General features: G+C 42.6%; 1 protein-coding gene across 2 annotated transcripts in view; it reads left to right on the forward strand.

The window, feature by feature from the left end:
- The first annotated feature begins 14,819 nt into the window (after positions 1-14,819).
- The window catches only part of ANKK1 (ankyrin repeat and kinase domain containing 1), a 60,040-nt gene continuing 53,442 nt past the window's right edge, over positions 14,820-21,417 (forward strand). For both annotated transcript variants that reach the window (XM_063437048.1, XM_063437049.1), the window contains exon 1: positions 14,820-15,066. In XM_063437048.1, coding sequence (XP_063293118.1) covers positions 14,879-15,066 — 188 coding nt within the window. In that variant the 5' untranslated portion in view covers positions 14,820-14,878. The remainder of the gene's footprint in view (positions 15,067-21,417) is intronic.

Below are 21,417 nucleotides of genomic sequence, written 5' to 3' on the forward strand. Positions count from 1 at the left end.
CCCCATCCCTTATGCCAGAGAATTTGGGGGCTGAACATGACTGGGAGCTCTGCTCTTTGCCGCTTACATTTTTAACCTCTCACTCGCCAGTAGTGAGTGAGAGGTCAAAGTTAAATCGCTTTGTCCGAATTTAGTTTGAAAGAAAAATATGCAAACAAGTTTTTGGATGAAGCCAAAACAAAAAAACTTAATTTTTAATTTTATGACAAAATTATTCACTTAAACCAAATTCTCTACTGTATACGGTATATAGGCATCTTGAAAAGCTTTGGTGACAAGTGTAAGGTATTGATGGCGTATTATCATAGAATAACACAAATACTGAAAAAAAGATATTATGGGACTTAGATTTAGGGGGGTGGGGGGTGGGGGGGGGCTGTTGTGAGTCACTGATATAGCTGCCTTGTCTGAGGGTATCCATTTGTGTTTGCAGTTCTTCGGTATGAGAATGCATTTCAATATAATTAGTCTAAAGGTGATCTATGTCAGTGTCCGCAGTGTGAAACTGGACTGTAAGGTTCTCAGGATCTTTCTTAAAAAGGAACTGTCACTCCGCAGGATTTGTAACATGATGTCTTCTTATCCCTATATATAACAAATTTGCATTTGTAAAATGTGAATACAAACTAAATGTAGAATTCCACACTTTTCTACTGGTTCAGAAAACGAGTAAATAAAACAGGAAAGTAACAAATGACAATGTTCACAGTAGTTTGCAACTGGGTGTCTCCATCTTAGTTCTCTTTCATTCGTTGTTAAAGGGACACTATAGACACCCAGACCTCTTCGGCTCAGTGTCCCTGTTCCACTTAGTTCTGCAATATAGAACATTTCAGTGCCAGAGGAACTGTAAAAATTACATTGCAGGACTAAGAGAGCCTGCTAGAGGCGTTCCTGTGAGTTTACCGCACTCCAGGTCACATAACTGATACTGGATGTCTTCAGTTTGTGGTTAAGTAAATAAAGATGTTTTAACTCTTTACGTGCTGGGGGGGAGGGACGCATGAGGGGGGCGGGACCAGAGGGCACTATAGTGCTAGGAATACAACTTTGTATTCCTAACTTTGTATTTCTAACACTATAGAATCCCTTACAAAATATATTGCCCTTTGTACCTGGCAGTCAGCATAGAGAGATGTTTTAATTACTTATTTTTATTTGCTATGTTTACCTGGGCTATATCTTGTCTGAGTTGGATTATAATGTTATTTGTGAATCTTTAATTTAAACTTAATCAGAGATGCATTTGTAATAATTGCTATTCTCCAGGTTTTTTTCTAAACTGTGCTGCTCCCTAGCTAAATAATTCTATAATAAGCATAATAAGCAACTAGACAACAACTTTCAAAGCATTCACATTAGAAGAACCCGCAGCACAAGTTCTCGATGCAGACCACCCTCTAATGTCATCTTATGTACATACCAACAGAGCTCCACTGCCATGACAAATATGACTATGTGTTCAAATTCATCTTCAAGAGGCACTTCAAAAGCTACATGAGAAAATAAATTAAAGCTGTTTTGCCAAGTCATGTTTTGCTAAGCAGTTCATTTTTATTTAGACGAATTGCATGTTGTTTCTGTATTGAACTATTTCACAAAACAATTTCATGGATGCATATGGTGATTATTCCAATTACGTTATCCAAAAAATAAAAGATGATTTTTCAACTGCAAGACAAATTTATCAGATGCATTGCAGAGGGCTTTCTGATGACATTAGTATGCCACCTATAATCAATTAGACTCATGCATGTTGTAAAAATATGTTTCTGCTAAACAGCTTCATCTAAAAAATAAAAAATAAAAATGTCCAGTATGGTTGACTTTTGTACTTGTGGTGGTTTGGCTCATGATAATTTCATCCACCAAAAGAAATTTAGGAAAACTATTCAGACAAACCAAAAGGTCCCAATTATGAGCCAATCAGCATACTGCAAAATGTTAACATAATTTTCCAACAATTTAATTCAGAAATTAAGAAAAAAAAGTAACCAACAGAGGGAAAAAGAAGAGGAGAGGTAATACATCTATACATATATCTTTTAAATATATAATATATAAAAAATATATTTTGTCACAGCTCTTCCTCTATTTGACACTTCTCACTTGGCCTGTGAGCAAATTCAATGATTGGTGGTTGTCCTTAGATGTCAATCATCTTTTTTATCCCATCAATTACCTCTCTTTTTAGAGAAACAGGTGGAACTCCAAATCACGAATCAAACAAAGATGCTTGTCCATCCTGTAAGTCGTTTGCTTCATAATTAGTCTATACGGCATTTCTGGAATCGGGAATTAGGACGATCTCCTGATCAGCTCAAATTTGTCCATGATAAAATAAACTCCATGTCTATAATCAATGCAAAGACATAGAAGCCAATATTTATACCAACTCCAAAGTACATTCACATCCCTGCTAACATGCAGAGACATATAAGGTCATAGCAGGGCTGGTGCAAGGATTTGGGGTACACAGGCATAGATGATTTTGGCGCCCCCCTTCCCAAAAGCATCTTCACCTGTGTGCCTCTTAACCCGCCTTTTGTTTCTTATCTGCTTTTTTAGTGTATCTTATCCCATATTTTTCACCATTGTGTGCCTTACACATCCCTTGTGTATCTCCCTTCATGTGTCTTACTCCCCCCCGCTCCTTTGTGTGTCTCCTTCTCTCCCAGTCCCTTTGTCTTTTACTCTTACCAGCTCCTTTGTATGGTTCTCTTTCACACCAGCCTGTCTATCTCCCCCCAGACCCTCTGTGTCTCCTTTTCCTCTTTGCCAGCCCCTGCTGTGTTTGCTTTCATCCACAGCCCCTCTGTGAACATTCTCACCCCCAGGCCCATTTGTGTGTCTTTCTTCCCCCTCATGTCCCCCTGTGTGTCTTTCTTACCACTCAGGCCCCCCTCTGTACCACTACCTATCTCCTCCCCACCATGTCCATTAGTGGTCCTCTCCCCTCCCCTTAATGTCCAATAGTGTTCCTCTCCCCTCCTGTAGTGTTCCTTTCCCCTCCCTTCCCTGTCCCTTAGTGTTCCTCTCCCCTTCCTTCCCTGTCCCTTATTGTTCCCCTCCCCTCTCTCCCCTGTTCCTTTAGTGTTCCTCTTCCCCCCGTACCTGCTCTTAGTGCCACCCCGTTACCCTTAATGTTCCTCCCAAACCCCTTAGTGTTCCTCTTCCTTCTCTTTTAGTGATCTCTTTTAGTGATCCCCCTCCCATAGTGTTCTTCCCCCCTCCCCTGTCCCATAGTGTTCTTCCCCTCCCTCCCCTGTCCCATAGTGTTCTTTCCTCCCCCATCCCCTGTCCCATAGTGTTCTTTCCTCCCCCCTCCCCTGTCCCATAGTGTTTTGTTCCACACACCCCTGTCTCATAGAGATCTTTTCCCACCTCTCCTGTCCCATAATGTTATTCTCCCCCCTCCCTTGTCCAATAGTGTTCTTACCCCCCTCTCCCCTGTCCCATAGTGTTCTTCCCCTGTCCCATAGTGTCCTTTCCCCCCTACCAGATCCAATAGTGTTTTTTCCCCTTCCATGTGTCAGGATCGGGACAGGGATCCAACACGCAGAGTACAAAGAGTGGAAAGGTACGTATACCGGGCCTTAGAATGGCCGGACTAACGTACCGAGAGTAAAGAATAGTCAGAGACAAGCCGAGGTCGAGGGAACGAGAAGACAGATAAGCGAGAGACAAGCCGGGTCAAGGGATAACAGAGAAACAGGGTAGTACAACGAGCCGAGTCAAAACCAAAAGAGCAAACTAGAATACCAGAGCACTGAGTGACTAGACAAGCTAGAACCACGACAGGGCAATGAGCTGAAGTAAGGAGTAAGCTTAAATACCCTGGCTCTGGATGGAAATCACGCCTCTGACAAGTGCCGATTGGATATCGGATACTTGAGTGACAGATTGCTCGTGCTAGCGTCATGACGTCACGTATTGAGCGTCCTGCTAGAAAAGGACGTGGATTCCTCGCGGCCGGTGTTTAAGTGACTGGATGAACCGCGAGGAACGGAGGAAACAGCTCGCCTGGACGGATACACCGCCAAGTCTCTACCTCCCTTAGAGGTAGAGGCCTCAGGTACCCTGACAGTACCCCCCCTCTCAGATACGCCCACCGGGCGGAATGAACCGGGGCGAGATGGGAAGCGGAGGTGAAATGCTCTGCGAAGGCGAGAAGCATGGACGTCCTCCTGAGGTACCCAACTCCTCTCCTCAGGACCATATCCCCTCCAGTTGACCAGATATTGCAATTTTCCCCTTGAAATTCTGGAGTCAATGATGGAGCTGACCTCGTACTCTTCCCGACCCTCCACCTGAACAGGACGAGGCGAGGGGACCTTAGAGGAGAATTTGTTGCAAATGAGGGGTTTCAACAAGGAGACATGAAAAGAGTTAGGAATGCGTAAGGCAGGTGGCAGAGCAAGGCGATACGCAACCGGATTGATACGAGTGAGAACCCTGTAAGGACCTATGTAGCGAGGAGCAAATTTCATGGACGGAACTTTTAGGCGAATATTCTTAGTACTCAACCATACCCTATCCCCAGGAACAAAAACAGGAGCCGCTCTTCTATGTTTATCAGCGTGTTTTTTGAACAGCGAGGAACTATGTAATAGAATTTGTCGAGTCTGATCCCATAATTTCTTCAGGTTGGCGACATGATCATCAACCGACGGTATCCCCTGAGAAGAGGAAACCGAAGGAAAAATCGAAGGATGAAAGCCATAGTTCATGAAGAAAGGGCTAGAGCGAGTTGAATCGCAAACAAGGTTATTGTGTGCGAACTCCGCCCAAGGAATCAGACCGACCCAATCGTCCTGGTGTTCGGAAACAAAGCAACGCAGATACTGTTCGATCTTTTGATTAGTACGTTCAGCAGCTCCGTTAGACTGAGGGTGATAGGCAGAGGAAAAGTTCAATTTGATGCCCATTTGAGAACAAAATGATCTCCAGAAACGTGAGACAAATTGAGAACCTCTATCAGAAACAATCTCTGAAGGAATCCCATGTAGGCGAAAAACTTCTCTCGCAAAAATCTCCGCCAATTCAGGAGAAGTCGGAAGTTTAGGTAATGGCACGAAATGGACCATCTTAGTAAATCTATCCACCACCGTGAGAATAACAGTTTGTCTTTTGGAAGCAGGCAAATCAACGATAAAGTCAATGGACAAACAGGTCCAAGGTTTCTCAGGAATGTCCAAGGGGTGTAACAGTCCACATGGGGATGCATGAGGTAGTTTAGTCTTGGCACAAGTCTCACAAGCTGCGACGAACTCCTCAATATCCTTACGAAGTGAAGGCCACCAGAAATCCTTGGATATCAGAGAGTACGTCTTGCGAATACCAGGATGACCAGCTATTTTACTTTCATGAAAACATTGTAAGAGCTCCAGTTGAAGTTCAGGAGGAACAAAGTTTCTTCCCTCAGGAGTGTTTCCGGGAGCTAGATGTTGTGACTTCAAGATCTGGTCAAGTAGCGGAGAATGAATTTTGAGGCTGGTATTAGCAATAATATTGCATTTGGGTACAATGGAAGACAAAAGTGGTTCAACTGAAGCAGAGGGTTCATATTGGCGAGATAGCGCATCGGCTTTAGAATTCTTTGACCCAGGTCTGTAAGTCAGAACGTAATTGAAATGGGTAAGAAACAACGACCAACGAGCCTGCCTGGAGGACAGACGCTTGGCCTCTCCGATATAGGACAAGTTTTTGTGGTCTGTCAGGATGGTAACAGGATGTAAAGTACCTTCCAATAAATGTCTCCATTCTTTCAAAGCCTTGATAACCGCTAGTAATTCTCTGTCACCAATGTCATACCTGCTTTCAGTACCGGTCAATTTTTTAGAGAAAAATCCACATGGATGTAATGGTTTATCAACACCCAACCTTTGAGATAGAACAGCACCTAAACCAGTCTCTGATGCGTCTACCTCGAGCAAAAAAGGCAGAGAAGTGTCAGGGTGAACTAAAATTGGAGCGGAAGCGAAAAGCTCCTTGAGAGTCTTGAACGCAAGGAGAGCTTCAGTAGTCCAATTCTTAGTGCCAGCCCCCTGTTTGGTCATGTTAGTGATAGGTGCAATAATGGAAGAATAGCCCTTAATAAAGCGCCTATAATAATTGGAAAAACCAATAAATCTCTGTATGGCTTTAAGACCTGTGGGTAAAGGCCACTCTAGAATGGATTGGAGCTTATCCGGATCCATCTTAAATCCCTCCCCAGAGATCACATAGCCGAGAAAGGTTACCTGGGTTTGATCAAAGCTACATTTCTCCAACTTGCAGTACAAGCCATGCTGGAGAAGCTTGTGCAAAACCCTCCTGACTTGCTTGTGATGAATCTCAATGTCACTAGAATGAATGAGTATATCATCTAGGTATACAATGACGCACTCTTGCTGAAATTCCCTAAGAACCTCATTAATCAGATCTTGGAATACCGCTGGCGCATTGCATAACCCAAAAGGCATGACAGTATATTCATAGTGGCCATATCGAGTATTGAATGCCGTCATCCACTCATGTCCCTGCTGGATTCTCACCAAGTTATATGCCCCTCTGAGGTCTAACTTGGTGAAAATTGTAGAGCCCTTCAAACGATCGAAGAGTTCGGTGATCAAGGGAATCGGGTAGGCATTTTTAATGGTTATCTTATTCAAGCCTCGATAATCAATACAAGGTCTCAAAGAACCATCTTTCTTTTTAACAAAAAAAAATCCAGCCCCGGCAGGGGAGGAGGACCTCCTGATGAATCCCTTGTCTAAATTCTCGTGAATATATTCCTCTAGGACTGAGTTCTCCTTTATAGATAATGGGTATACATGACCTCTGGGAGGCATGGTACCAGGGAGTAGGTTAATTTTGCAATCAAAGGACCTGTGTGGGGGTAAGGTATCGGCTTTCTTTTTGTCAAATACTGCCTTTAAATCTAGATACTGAGGCGGAATTTGTGTCTCTGTAGGATTGTCAGAGGTATTCGATGTATTAGTTAATCCAAGAGGTAAGACCTTCCGCAAGCATTTTTCTTGACAATTCTCTCCCCACGAAACTATCTCCCCTGATTCCCAATTAAAAATAGGGTTGTGTCTCCTCAGCCAGGAGTACCCCAGGACTATGGGAATAGACGGAGAAGAAATGAGCATTAGGGATATATCCTCTTTATGCAGGATGCCAACAGTCAAGTTAATCGGTATGGTCTCATGGAAAATAACAGGCTCAAGTAAAGGTCTACCATCGATGGCCTCGACAGCCAGAGGTGTCTCTTTTAACTGGGATGGAATAGCATGCTTGGCAGCAAAACCCTGATCTATAAAGCTCTCAGCAGCTCCAGAATCGATTAGTGCCATAGTCTTAACTACTCCCTTCTCCCACTTTAAAGAAACGGGTAACACAAGCCTGAGCTCCTTGTAGTTGTGAATAGAGGACAAAGTAGAAACACCCAAGGCCTGTCCTCTAGAGGAACTTAGGTGCGAGCGTTTCCCGAACGATTGGGACAATTTAGGCGTAAATGACCCCTGACTCCACAATACATACATAAACCCTCCCTTCTCCTGTACTGTCTCTCCCTTTCAGTGAGATGAGTACTGCCTATCTGCATAGGTTCAGGAATACGTAAGTCTTCGAACTCAGAGATTTGAAAGGTAGGCGCTAGTTTAAAGGAGGGTCTACGGGTCCTATCTCGAGTGTTCTGCCTCTCTCTTAAGCGTTCATCAATACGAGATATAAAAGAAATTAAATCCTCCAAATTTTCAGGGAGTTCTCTAGTAGCGACCTCGTCAAGAATTATATCTGATAACCCATTCAGAAACACATCTATATAAGCCTGTTCGTTCCACTTAACTTCTGCCGCCAAGGATCTGAACTCTAGTGCATAATCCACAAGTGTTCGATTGTCCTGTTTAAGGCGCAACATTAATCTAGCTGCATTGACCTTTCTGCCAGGAGGGTCAAAAGTTCTTCTAAACGCAGCTACAAAGGCATTATAATTATAGACTAGTGGATTATCATTCTCCCATAAAGGATTGGCCCATCTCAAAGCTTTTTCAATGAGCAGAGTAATAATAAATCCAACCTTTGCTCTATCTGTAGGATAAGAGCGGGGTTGTAATTCGAAATGGATGCTAATCTGGTTTAGAAAGCCACGACACTTCTCCGGTGACCCGCCATAACGTACTGGTGGGGTAATACGGGAAGAAGCACCTACAGTGGCTACCTCTAGACCTGAGACTGCAGGAGAGATAGAAGGAGTACGTGTCTCCTCAGGTGGATTACTAGCACGAGACAAAAGTGCCTGTAGTGCCAAAGCCATCTGATCCATCCTATGTTCCATGGCGTCAAACCTGGGATCCGAAGAACCAAGCTGACTGTTTGTACCTGCAGGATCCATTGGCCCTGTCGTAATGTCAGGATCGGGACAGGGATCCAACACGCAGAGTACAAAGAGTGGAAAGGTACGTATACCGGGCCTTAGAATGGCCGGACTAACGTACCGAGAGTAAAGAATAGTCAGAGACAAGCCGAGGTCGAGGGAACGAGAAGACAGATAAGCGAGAGACAAGCCGGGTCAAGGGATAACAGAGAAACAGGGTAGTACAACGAGCCGAGTCAAAACCAAAAGAGCAAACTAGAATACCAGAGCACTGAGTGACTAGACAAGCTAGAACCACGACAGGGCAATGAGCTGAAGTAAGGAGTAAGCTTAAATACCCTGGCTCTGGATGGAAATCACGCCTCTGACAAGTGCCGATTGGATATCGGATACTTGAGTGACAGATTGCTCGTGCTAGCGTCATGACGTCACGTATTGAGCGTCCTGCTAGAAAAGGACGTGGATTCCTCGCGGCCGGTGTTTAAGTGACTGGATGAACCGCGAGGAACGGAGGAAACAGCTCGCCTGGACGGATACACCGCCAAGTCTCTACCTCCCTTAGAGGTAGAGGCCTCAGGTACCCTGACACCATGTCCCATAGTGTTCTTCCCACTCTCCCATGTCCCATAGTGTTCTCTCCTCCCCTCTGGTAGTGTCCCATAGTGTTCTTTTCTCCACCCCTCCCCTGTCTCATAGTGCTCTCTTCTCCCCTCCTCCCCTATTCCATAGTGTTCTTTCCTCCCTCCCCTGTCCCATAGTGTTCTTTTCCCACTCTCCTGTCTCATAGTGTTCTTTCCCCTCCCCTGTCCAATAGTGTTATTTCCCCCCTCCCCTGTCCCATAGTGTTGTTTCCCCCATCCCATGTTCCATAGTGTTCTTCCCCCCCTCCTCTGTCCCATAGTGTGCTTCCCCTCCTCCCCTGCCCCATAGTGTTCTTTCCCCCACTCCCCTGTCACATAGTGTTCTTCCCCTCCCTCCCCTGTCCCATAGTGCTCTTTCCTCCCCCCTCCCCTGTCCTATAGTGTTCTGTTCCCCACACCCCTGTCCCATAGTGTTCTTTCCCCACCTCTCCTGTCCCACTGTGTTATTCCCCCCTCCCTTGTCCAATAGTGTTCTTCCCCTCTCTCCCCTGTCCCATAGTGTTCTCCCCCCTGTCCCATAGTGTCCTTTCCCCCAACCCGCTCCCATAGTCTTTTTTACCCCTCCCATGTCCCATAGTGATATTCCCCCTCTCCCCTGTCCCATAGTGTTCTTTTCTCCCCTCATCCCCTATTCCATAGTTTTCTTTCCTCCCTCCCCTGTCCCATAGTGTTAATTTCCCCCCTCCCCTGCCCCATAGTGTTCTTTCCCCACTCTCGTGTCTCATAGTGTTCCTTCCCCCCTCCCCTGTCCAATAGTGTTCTCCCCCCTGTTCCATAGTGTCCTCCCCCCCTCCCTTGCCCCATAGTGTTCCTCCCCCTCCCCTGTCTCATAGTGTTCTTCCCCTCCCTCCTCTGTCGCATAGTGTTCTTTCCCCCTCCCCTGTCCAATAGTGTTCTCCCCCCTGTTCCATATTGTCCTTCCCCCCTCCCCTGCCTCATACTGTTCCTCCCCCTCCCCTGTCTCGTGGTGTTCTTCCCCTCCCTCCTCTGTCCCATAGTGTTCTTTCCCCACTCCCTTGTCCTATTGTGTACTTTCCTACCCCCTCCCCTGTTCCATAGTACTCTTTCCTCCCCGCTACCCCTCCCATAATGTTCTCCCCCATCCCCTGTCCCATAGTGTTCTTTAATTTCCCCTTCCCTGTCCCATAGTGTTCTTTCCTCCCCTACCCTGTCCCATAGTGTTCTTTCCTCCCCCTTCCCTGTCCCAAAATGTTCTTTCCTCCCCTGTCCCATAGTGTTAATTTCCCCCCTCCCCTGTCCTATAGTGTTCTTTCCCCGCTCTCCTGTCTCATAGTGTTTTACCCCCCTCCCCTGTCCCATAGTGTTCTTTCCCCCTTTCCCTGTCCCATAGTGTTCTTTCCTCCCCCCTCCCCTGTCCTATAGTATTCTGTTCCCCACAACCCTGCCCCATAGTGTGCTTCCCCTCCTCCCCTGCCCCATAGTGTTCTTTCCCCCTCCCTTGTCCAATGGTGTTCTTCCCCCCCACTCCCCTGTCCCATAGTGTTCTCCCCCTGCCCCATAGTGTCCTTTCCCCAACCCGATCCCATAGTCTTTTTTACCCCTCCCATGTCCCATAGTGTTCTTCCCCCTCTCCCATAGTGTTCTTTTCTCCCCTATTCCATAGAGTTCTTTCCTCCCTCCCCTGTCCCATAGTGTTCATTTCCCCCCTCCACTGTCCCATAGTGTTCTTTTCCCACTCTCCTGTCTCATAGTGTTCTTTTCCCCTCCCCTGTCCAATACTGTTCTCCCCCCTGTTCCATAGTGTCCTTCCCCCTCCCCTGCCCCATAGTGTTCCTCCCCTCCCCTGTCTCATAGTGTTCTTCCCCTCCCTCCTCTGTCCCATAGTGTTCTTTCCCCACTCCTCTGTCCTATAGTGTAGTTTCCTCCCCCCTCCCCTGTTCCATAGTACTCTTTCCTCCCCCCTCCCCTGTCCCATAGTACTCTTTCCTCCCCCCTCCCCTGTCCCATAATGTTCTCCCCCTCCCCTGTCCCATAGTGTTCTTTAATTCCCCCTCCTCTGTCCCATAGTGTTCTTTCCTCCCCCTACCCTGCCCCAAAGTGTTCTTTCCTCCCCCTCCCCTGTCCCATAGTGTTCCTACCCCCTGCCCTATCCCATAGTGTTCCTACCCCCTGTCCCATAGTGTTACTCTCCTTCCTGTCCCATAGTGTTCTTTCCCCACTCCTCTGTCCTATAGTGTACTTTCCTCCCCCCTCCCCTGTTCCATAGTACTCTTTCCTCACCCCCTTCCCTGTCCCATTGTTTTCTTTCCCCCCTCCCCTGTCCTATAGTGATCTTTCCTCCCCCCTCCCCTGTCCCATAATGTTCTCCCCCCTCCCCTGTCCCATAGTGTTCTTTAATTCCCCCTCCTCTGTCCCATAGTGTTCTTTCCTCCCCCTACCCTGTCCCATAGTGTGCTTTCCTCCCCCTTCCCTGCCCCAAAGTGTTCTTTCCTCCCCCTCCCCTGTCCCATAGTGTTCCTACCCCCTGCCCTATCCCATAGTGTTCCTACCCCCTGTCCCATAGGGTTACTCTCCTTCCTGTCCCATAGTGTTCTTTTCTCCCCCCCTACCCTGTCCCATAGTGTTATTTCCTCCCCTGTCCCATAGTGTTCCTCCCCCTCCTCTGTCCCATAGTGCCCCCCCTGTCCCATAGTGTTCCTTCCCCCTGTCCCCAGTGTATCTCCTACCTTTCTGCTAGACTGACCGAGCGGAGCATGCACTGCTCGGCCACGCTACACTGAGTGACTTGCAGGAGGGAGCGCTGTGTGCCCACCTTCTGCCGGTCACTCTAATCTAGCTCCGCCAGCCCTGGGTCATAGTAAATAAGCAATTCAACAAGCATTCTCCATGAACCACATGAACCATGTTAGATACATGTGTGTAAACACATGGATTTATAGAACCTGTAACAGGTGACACGGCAGGATCTCTTACAAATAGTGATAGGATTCCAGTTTCATGACATGAGAAGCTTATTTGCTTATTTATACAAATTATTCCAGGAGTCAGTGAGCATATATATGTAAAAGAACTATGCCTAGACAATGGGAAGATCTTCTATATAGTTAATATACAGAAATGTGTATGAGATGTTACTTTGATAACTTTGATCATAAACATGACCCTTATAACAGCCATTAGCATGTTAGGGAAGGAGATTTATTTTGCAATCATTGAACCTGAAAGCAAAATGCAACCCATGTGTTTCTGAATTTAATTGTTCTTAGGCATCTACATACTATCCACTAAGGTGAGAATTTAAAATTTAAGGCCAAAATAACCAATCTAAAAAGAGGATTGCATTTTTTTTCCGTTATAATAGTATAATAATATTTGTCTATTTTGACCTACATTTTGGAATTAACTTTGAATTCCTGGAAATTCTCACTTTGGTGAATACTTCTTCTGATGTTGTGATCATTCCACTAAACAATGTGTATAGTTTGTAATCTCACAAGGAAAAAATCTGGTTTGACCTGGGTTTGCTTGTGGTATGTCACCTCTGTACTTGTCAATATTCAAGGTATGCAGTATGTCAATCATTTCAGAGACACAGAACAGACTAGAAGCACATTGTGAGATACTGTAGTGTTTGTTACTTCCTCTACATTTTTGCATGTGTAATATTTGATACTATTCGTTTCATGGAGTCAACATTATCATTAGGGTCACCAGGTGAAAAATTGGAACATCTCATAAGTGACAATGTAAACAAAGAAAAGTGACATTTATGTAAAAGGTGAATACTGTATTGCATACTTTATAACTTCCTTTATATTTTTCCTATTCATATTATGAAACAATCATACCTACTCCCACTACAGACCCTATCCCCACTACTGCCCTATCCTTCACCATTACTCCTAACCCCACTACAGCCCCTTATCCCAACACTAAATCTTTTAACTCCCACTATAACCTCTGACTCCCCCACTGCTACCTTTATACCTCACTACAACCACTATCTCCCACTCCCCCTACCCCTATCCCTACTGCAGTTTCCAACCCCTATTACTGCCCTTATCTCTCACTACTGCTTCTAGCCATCACTACTGACTTTATACCCCACTACTGTCTCTAATCCCCACTACTGCCTGTAACCCACACTACAGACTGTAACCCCTATTACTGCCTGAAACCCGCACTTCAGCTCATATTCCTCACTATAGAGACTATTACCTGCTACATCTGCTATCCCACACTACTGCACCTATCCCCAACTGCAGCCTCTAAGCCCTGTTACTGCTCAACTATTGCACCTAACTCCTAATACAGACCCTTGTTCCCACACAAAATCTTGTAACCCTCCAATTCAGCCCCTGCCAACGCCCCTAATCCCCAGCTTAAACCCCTAACACCCCACCACAATCCCTAACTCACAACTACTACTTATATCCACCACCATAACCACTACATCTCCTAACCCACCACTACTGCCCTTATACCCCCTTACCTCCCACTAGAGCACCTACACCCCACTACTGCCCCTAACCCCCACTGCTACCCCTAGCCTTCGCTACAGTCCTTATCACCTCTTATCACCTATAACCCCTTTTCCTGCTCTACTGCCTTTACCCCCCCTACATAACCTAATACCCCTCTAGCTACATTTGGCTGCAGGGCACCTAACATGAATCTTCTGTCCCATTTTGTACTAAATGGAAATTCCACTACTTTCTGCATTTATTTCTTCTCACTCTTAGAGTGTTTATATGTGTGTACGTGTCACTGAGTGTATATTTTTGTGTGACTGTGTGTGTATTTTTGTGTGACTGTGTGCCTGTAAGTGCATCTTCAGGTATACTGTGCGTGATCACTTGGTTGTTCGATTATCATAGTGCTCTGCAACGAAATTGGTGTTTCTTAACTCCAGGTCAGGATACAAATTTTCCTTTTCAATAAGTTCCTGGTAACTCCACACAATCGACTGATTGCTATATTAGTTAATGACAATACACTGGATACTTAGTGTTGCAGAATTATATTTTTCCACATATCTTATTACATGAAGAATGAGTCAATGAGTACATTTTATATTTATTATTATTATGATATTTATATAGCGCCATCAAATTCCAAATCGCTTTACAATGGGTGGAGAACAGACATGTAGTTGTAATCAGGCAAGTTGGACACACAGGAACAGAGGGGTTGAGGGTCCTGCTCAATGAGCTTACATGGTAGAGGGAGTGGGGTAAAATGACACCTAAAGGTAAGGATAGTATTAGACTAGTGACAGTTGCAGAATAGGAATCAGTAAGGCGCTATTAACAGTGTAATTGATACGCTTTTATGAAGAAGTGGGTTTTTAATGATTTTTTGAAGGAGTGGAGACTGGGTGAGCATCTAACGGAGGAGGAAAGCGAGTTCCACAGGAACGGTGCAGCCCTCGAGAAATCTTGAAGGCGAGCATCCGAGGTGGGAGTAGGGACAGAAGATAGACGTAAGTCTTCAGCAGAAATGTGAAATTTCTATTTGAAGAAAGGGTCTCAAGCTAATGCCACGTACTTCATTTGGGTTCCATTGAACTAAATGCTCAACACTCAAATAATTAAAATGTTCTGATTTAGCTAAGCAGGAGCCTAGAGCTGACTGATTTACAAAAAGTTTATGCATAGTACACCCAGTGCTCTACTGTGCAATTCAAGTCTATATGCAAATATTCTTACATGACACAGCACAGCACTGTACAACTTGGCAACATTACCTGCATGCAATACATTGCTGTGATTTTCTCCTCCCTTTTTTAAAACAGGTTATTTTAACAGGAAGCAAATCTCTTACAATATATATATACACACACACACACGGATACCTATAGAGCAAGGAGACCTACAAATGACACAAGGGACACCAAATATTTAATTGTGCTACCATGACTGAAGAAGGGAAAGACCAGTTTGGTAGTCTGACACTATTTAACAAAGATGATTTTGACAATGAATGGACCCCGGTGGCTTTAGGTGGATTTGGTCAAGTATATAAAGTGAGGCACAAGAAATGGTGGACGGTATATGCTGTGAAATGCTCTACGCCTATTCTGGGAGACCCTGGACTTGCAAGGTATATTTTATTTGGCAAAATAACTTATATTTGTGTGTAAGGTGGGGATTTAATTTCTACGTGACTTAGTGCTATATTAGGACAGCCTTTAAAAATCATACTTCAAAGCTACATATCAACATGGAGAGGCTAAAGCTGACATTTTAATACTAATTTATTTAGGAGATCCTAAATAAAATCATTATCTGGCAATGCTAACGCATCTTAGCAATAGTGCTTAAGCAGATTTATGTCAACATATATTGTTTACTCCATTATGCAACTCTGTATTCTGAGCTCTAAACGGACACTCTAAATACCATAAACATTACAGCCCGTCAAACTATTCACAAACACTTAATTACTTACCTTGGAAGGTGCCAAGGCATTCTTGGCACCAGAACTAGTACCGCTGGCTGTAGTTGTTATGGTGCTTGGAGTGTTCATCTGAATGTGTAACTACAGAGAAACCTCTAACAAATTACTTTAGCCCAAGCCCTATAGTAATTGTAATAATAAAAATAATAATAATTATATCAATAACAAACATTTGCAGTAATCTCCTTTTATTTACTGATTATCTAGTTTTTTTTTACCATCAATGAATTGTCAGGATATCTAATTAAATTCACAGTGAAAATCTAATTTTAGGCTGCAATAGCTAAATCAGAAAATATTATTTATGTTTTCAGGTTAAGTCGGCTATTTGATATTCCCTCTAAATTTCCAAACATTGACACTGTATAACCCAGTATGTTGGAGTTAGCTGACATTACTATAATAAGTTGACACATTAGGCAAAAGGGTTCTGGAAATCCTTCCTATTTTTGAACTATGCAGTTTTGTACAATATTCCATAACTAACCATAAACCATATAATTTAAAACTGTTAAACTATTGTACTATGCTATTTTAATGGACAGATTATGATTCAGAATCCTGTAGGTCAGATATGATGATATCATCCATACATTATTCCCCTTAATGAATGGATATATGAATGGATCTCAGGCAGACTGGGACACAACCCTGCCAACAGAGTGGGAGTTACACTTCAGAGTGGTACATACTGTCTTTTATTATGACTGCAGCTGAAACAGGTGCCGTCCTGGACTGAAATTCCCACTAATCTCTGGCTGCAGTGGGTCATATATATATATGAGCCCCTTTAACCCTTACATTATCTAACACACTGCACTACTAAACTACACCAACATTAACCACTGCATATTAACCCCTTTCTTACAGTAACACTAGTCGAAACTTTTCTCTGCCTTAACACTTACATTAACTCTTACCCAATAATGTCATGTAATACAACAATTGTATAACGACAGAGCATGTATTAAGAGAAAACAATGTCAACTCAGTGCTCTGAAGTTATTTATAAAACACTTTTGGGTAAAAACCCAAACCAGAAAAGTAAGATTTTTAAAATGTGTAGCACATGTGATATTTTAGTAATAAAAGGCTTTAGGGCAAATAGGGAACTGGTGTCAGTATGGAATCCCTTTATGTTCTTTGAAATTTGCATATTAAATGCTAGGGCTGCCATCAGAAATATTGGGACCCCTTAAACAGCTCAAGGTCTGGGCCCATGGGACATGTCCCTAGTCTGCCCACGGTGCCCATCCCGAGCCTGCCCACAAGTAAAGTCGATGCAGTGTGTGTTTATAGTAGAGGCAGTGTGTTTGTATAGTGGATGAGTATGTATTTATAGTGAATGCAGAGTGTGTGTATAGTGGATGCAGAGTGTGTGGTTGTGTATGGTGGATGCAGAGTGTATGTATAGTGGATGCAGAGCCAGGAGCCAGGCGGCACATCCTCTCCATCTCTAGCGAGCCCTGCATGTGTTGCATGCTGTGTGGAGTGTTTCCATGGCAACCCACAGAAACGCTTTGACAGACATAGCACATGAGATCCCGGAGGTGGAACTTGGAGTCTCCTGGGCCCTCTCTTCATTACAGAAGACAGCAAGGACCTGAAAGTGCATGTCTATCATTATTATTATTATTATTTTTAGCGACAATAGGTTGATGAGGACCCTGTTCCAACAAGCTTACAGTCTCTCTCTCCACATAACCCCTTACAGCCGTACTGGCTGTATCCCCATGATGGTGGCCCTGCTAAATGCATGCAAGTTGAAAAATCCACGTTAAATACATGTATTTGCAAATGCACAAAGACCTCCACATAAAAAAGTTTGGAGTTCTGTGTTTGTCTTCTGACACTTTATTTAAAATTACAGCGATCATCTCATTGAACATGCAATGTCTGCAGAAGGCTCACCACCAAAAGGGTTGAAAATATAAATGTAGCTTATGGTTCAAGGGTAATGTGATCCCACACGTACCTCATAAGAACAAGTTATGGTACCGCATGAGAAATAAATGCAAAATAGCTAATGAAAGAATATTACAGTTGTATTTTTCTCTTCTCTTCTTCATCCAAAATGTATGGTCCCATTAAATGATTATCAGTTTTGTTACAAAAAACTACCTTTTTCCATTTACCTTGATGGTCATGCTTCATTATACTCAAATTTTCGTGACACTACACTACATTGGATAGTAAAGTATAGTGAGAGAGAAATGTGGGTTCTAGGGATATTACAATAAATATCTTATATTAATTTACTTCACTCATTGACATGCAAATCAATTGATAACTTTTTTCTCCTGCGTTTTTCTGAATTGTTTTGTTATTCTGTCCATTAAAATGATAGACTGATCATTTCTTTGTCAGTGGGCAAATGTTGAAAATCAGCAGGGGATCAAATACCTTTTTCCCTCACTGCGAGTATATATATATATAAATATATATAAGAAGAAACATAAAAATTGGCTGCACTCATGGTCTTCAATAGAAAGAGTTCTTTTATTCAAACATGTAAATCCAAAGATTGACATTTCCTTCCACTCAGGTACTTTCCTCAATATCAAGTTATACCTGTATACCTGTATTATGTATAACTTGATCCTGAGGAAAGTCCCTGAGTGGACTGAAATGTCGATCTATGGATTTACATGTTTGAATAAAAGAACTCTTTCTATTGAAGAACGTGAGTGCAGCCAATTTTTTTTTATTTTTTGGATACAAAAGCCCAAGGTTAGGCAGCCGGCACTTTAAATAATATTTTAGCCGGAGTGCAAGGACATTCTGTTTTTTGTTTATATACATACACATAGATAGATAGATAGATAGATAAATCCAAGGTGCTTGCACTCCAGGTATATAATGACTGTGATGCCCGGTGCGATTCTAGCAAAAAAAATCATAGGTGTCCAAAAAAACAGAATGCACTCCAGGGTCTTTGTAAAGTAAAATTTTACTTTTAATTCATATACAAAATTAATACATCAACGTTTCGGCTCACATCTGGAGCCTTCTTCAGGATGGCAGATGCATTCCGTTTTTTTTGGAGACATATATATATATATATAAATCCTTGCACTCAAGCTATGTTTGCTCCTATAGTGCCGGGTATATGCATAGTTGTAATATTTTAACCTTTAAATGATCTCTTACCCCATTGTTTGTATTTAGGGTGAAACTTGTTTTAACAAAATTAGAACATAGAAGGTAAATTTCTGGTGCATTTTCTGTGGAAGCTTCCTCGAGCTCTAAGTTATGTTAACAAACAGAGAATGTTTTTGTCTGAACTTACAAATTCCTCAGGCAGATTCATACTCTCACTGATTATTTCCAAAGGACTCTTTTGTAATGATTACAGTATGGAGTACATCTTAGCCTACAGATTTCTCGTTGGGAAATTAGGAGCACTGTGAAATTCTGTCTAAAGGGAATATTTAGATTATAGCATTCTCCAGGAAACTACAAAATGCATGGTATTATTATGAGACAACGGTGTACAAAATTGAACTAACATAACCTGCTAAAGGGTAATATTTCAAATTGCTCCAGCTATATTTAATTAGATGATGGGACAATAGAACGGGGGTCTCTTTGCACCCTTATATATTCCTGGAGCACAGATTGCTATGACACTTTGCTTCCTTTTGCTACTTATGGTACATCATCTTTGTTCAATTAAATAAATAGCAGGACACAAGTGAAATGGTTTAATTATTAAAAATGGCAGCATATTATTTTACACTTGGCTCGTCAAATCTTAGTACACGCACTTAACCTCACATCTATCGGAGCTCGTATAAGTTTTCCTTTTCTGGAATACTGTCTCGTAACCTTCTCATCTCCTACTCGCTCTTAATTGTTGTCTGCTTACTGAAACCCATTACTTTCTAAACTACACGTCAAACCTTTATTCGTATGAGAACGAAGACACATGACAATGTCCCATTTCAGTGATTGTAAAACCATCGACCGTACCAAAAAAGCTTTGCTGCCTCCTTCTTGAGTCTGGCAATATGAAGTCATTAATGTTATGATATGTTCCTGATTTTCTAAAATACATTGTTTAGAAATGGCAACTGACAATATAATAGAAGCTGCAAAAGTCAAGTCCATCAAGTGTAACCCATCCTCTTTGTTTCTGCTGTTCATTCAAAAGGTTATCTATGAGGATAATGCACAGTTTAAGATTGAAGTTCTCTTCTCAATAAATCTTTACTGCACAAATTATGTTTGCATAGATACTTTAAGCACAATGGCAAGGGTTATGATGCAAGGAGTCTTATGCAAAGTTCAGTACCTCAGTTTTGCATTCAAAATTCATACAGCCTCGCCTGGCTGAACTTTGGGTGGGTACAGAGAGCTCCAGCCCAAGACAATGTGCTGAATGACATCATTTAAGCTAAAACAGCCTTCTTGTGACTTTAGCTAAGTTGAATAATTTTGACACTATTTATTTTACCTAAATTATTCAATTCAGACTAAAATTCAATATAATTGAGAGTTTATTGATTAACCCTCCCCACTCCCTTTCTTCCCGTCCTCTCGTCAATCTACCTTTCCCATCTATCCTTATTTGCATCTCTCCATATACTTGTGCCTTTCCCCCTCAAGTATCCCATGGCATCTCTCTTAATTTGTGTCTCCCACTGACCTATATCTCTTTTTTTCCATCTATCCCCACTTGTGTGTCTTCTCATATATGCATCTCTATCCCCGTCTCACCAACTTATTTCGCTATAAGAAAGTGTAAAGGTGTTTAGGTGCTACCAAATAAAAAAATAAAAAAAACACACAGGTGTAGTATAAGTGTATCCCCCAACACTTAAAATAAAGTATACAATACAATACAAATACTACACCAGACAAAGAGCAGGAATAGGTGTTCTATAACTGGAACAATCTATAAGATAAAAAATGCAAAACATAGTACAGACTGTATACATCATAAAATCTCAGCCCTTTTATCGGATAAAACTCACAGGATATAGAGCCATCCCAGGCTCTACATAAACAGCTCCAGGGTGCCTATACCGGCTGAAGCGATATCCTTGAAGGAGAGCAGCAAGAAACTTGGATAAAAATAAATTTTATTCGAAATTAGATAAAAATAAGGGACAAATAAGCAGTGGTATAAACACAATAGCATATAGCCTTATAGAACACAGCAAAACAAATGAAATGAGTCCCAAAAGATAAAAGATAGCCAGCAAAGACATTTCAACTCCTACTGGAGTGTTCCTCAGTGCTGTCTTGATCTCTCTGTAATCCAAATAAATACAGCTTCAATTATGCTCAAATTCCACCTAGCTGTCTTACTCCCTCTTCCTCTTTCCAGCACAGTCAACATACATCATCACGCTACGTCCGTCACGTGACGCGGTCAAGGCCATGTCACTTCCGGGTGGTGTTTGATGATATAAAGGGTGGAATGGAGCACAGTCCCATACTAACTAAGGGCAAAAATCCTCAAAATACCGCAGCAATAACACATAAGAAATAATTACTGAAAGCTGCACAGAATAGAAAAATAAGATTACCATATATATATACACAATAAGACAAACAAGTAATATCCTAATATAGACACAGTAAATCTTTTAAAATGTGGAGGAGAAAAGAGGATAGCCTCAATAGGAAATAGTGCATAAAAATTGAAAGCACTACATATAAGAAGTAAATCAATTATTAGAATAAAATAAATAACGTCTATCAAAAAATGTATGAATTCAAAATCTAGAATTTGCTGTCCAACCTGCGGCCCCCCAGATGTTGCTGAACTACAACTCCCATGATTCCCTGGCTGTTTCATTGAAAAAATTATGGGAGTTGTAGTTCAGCAACAGTGCTGCAGGTTGGACAGCCCTGCTTTAGGGGCTAAAGAACCCAGCATAAAAGTCCACTTGCTTTCATTTTTGCACAATTCTTTAAAATTATCCTCTCCTCTGATAACTTGATTTTGACAATTTTTTCGATTTTCAAAAACATCTATATTGAAAT

The sequence above is a fragment of the Pelobates fuscus genome, chromosome 11 (assembly GCF_036172605.1).
Source record: "Pelobates fuscus isolate aPelFus1 chromosome 11, aPelFus1.pri, whole genome shotgun sequence".
Lineage (NCBI taxonomy): Eukaryota > Metazoa > Chordata > Amphibia > Anura > Pelobatidae > Pelobates > Pelobates fuscus.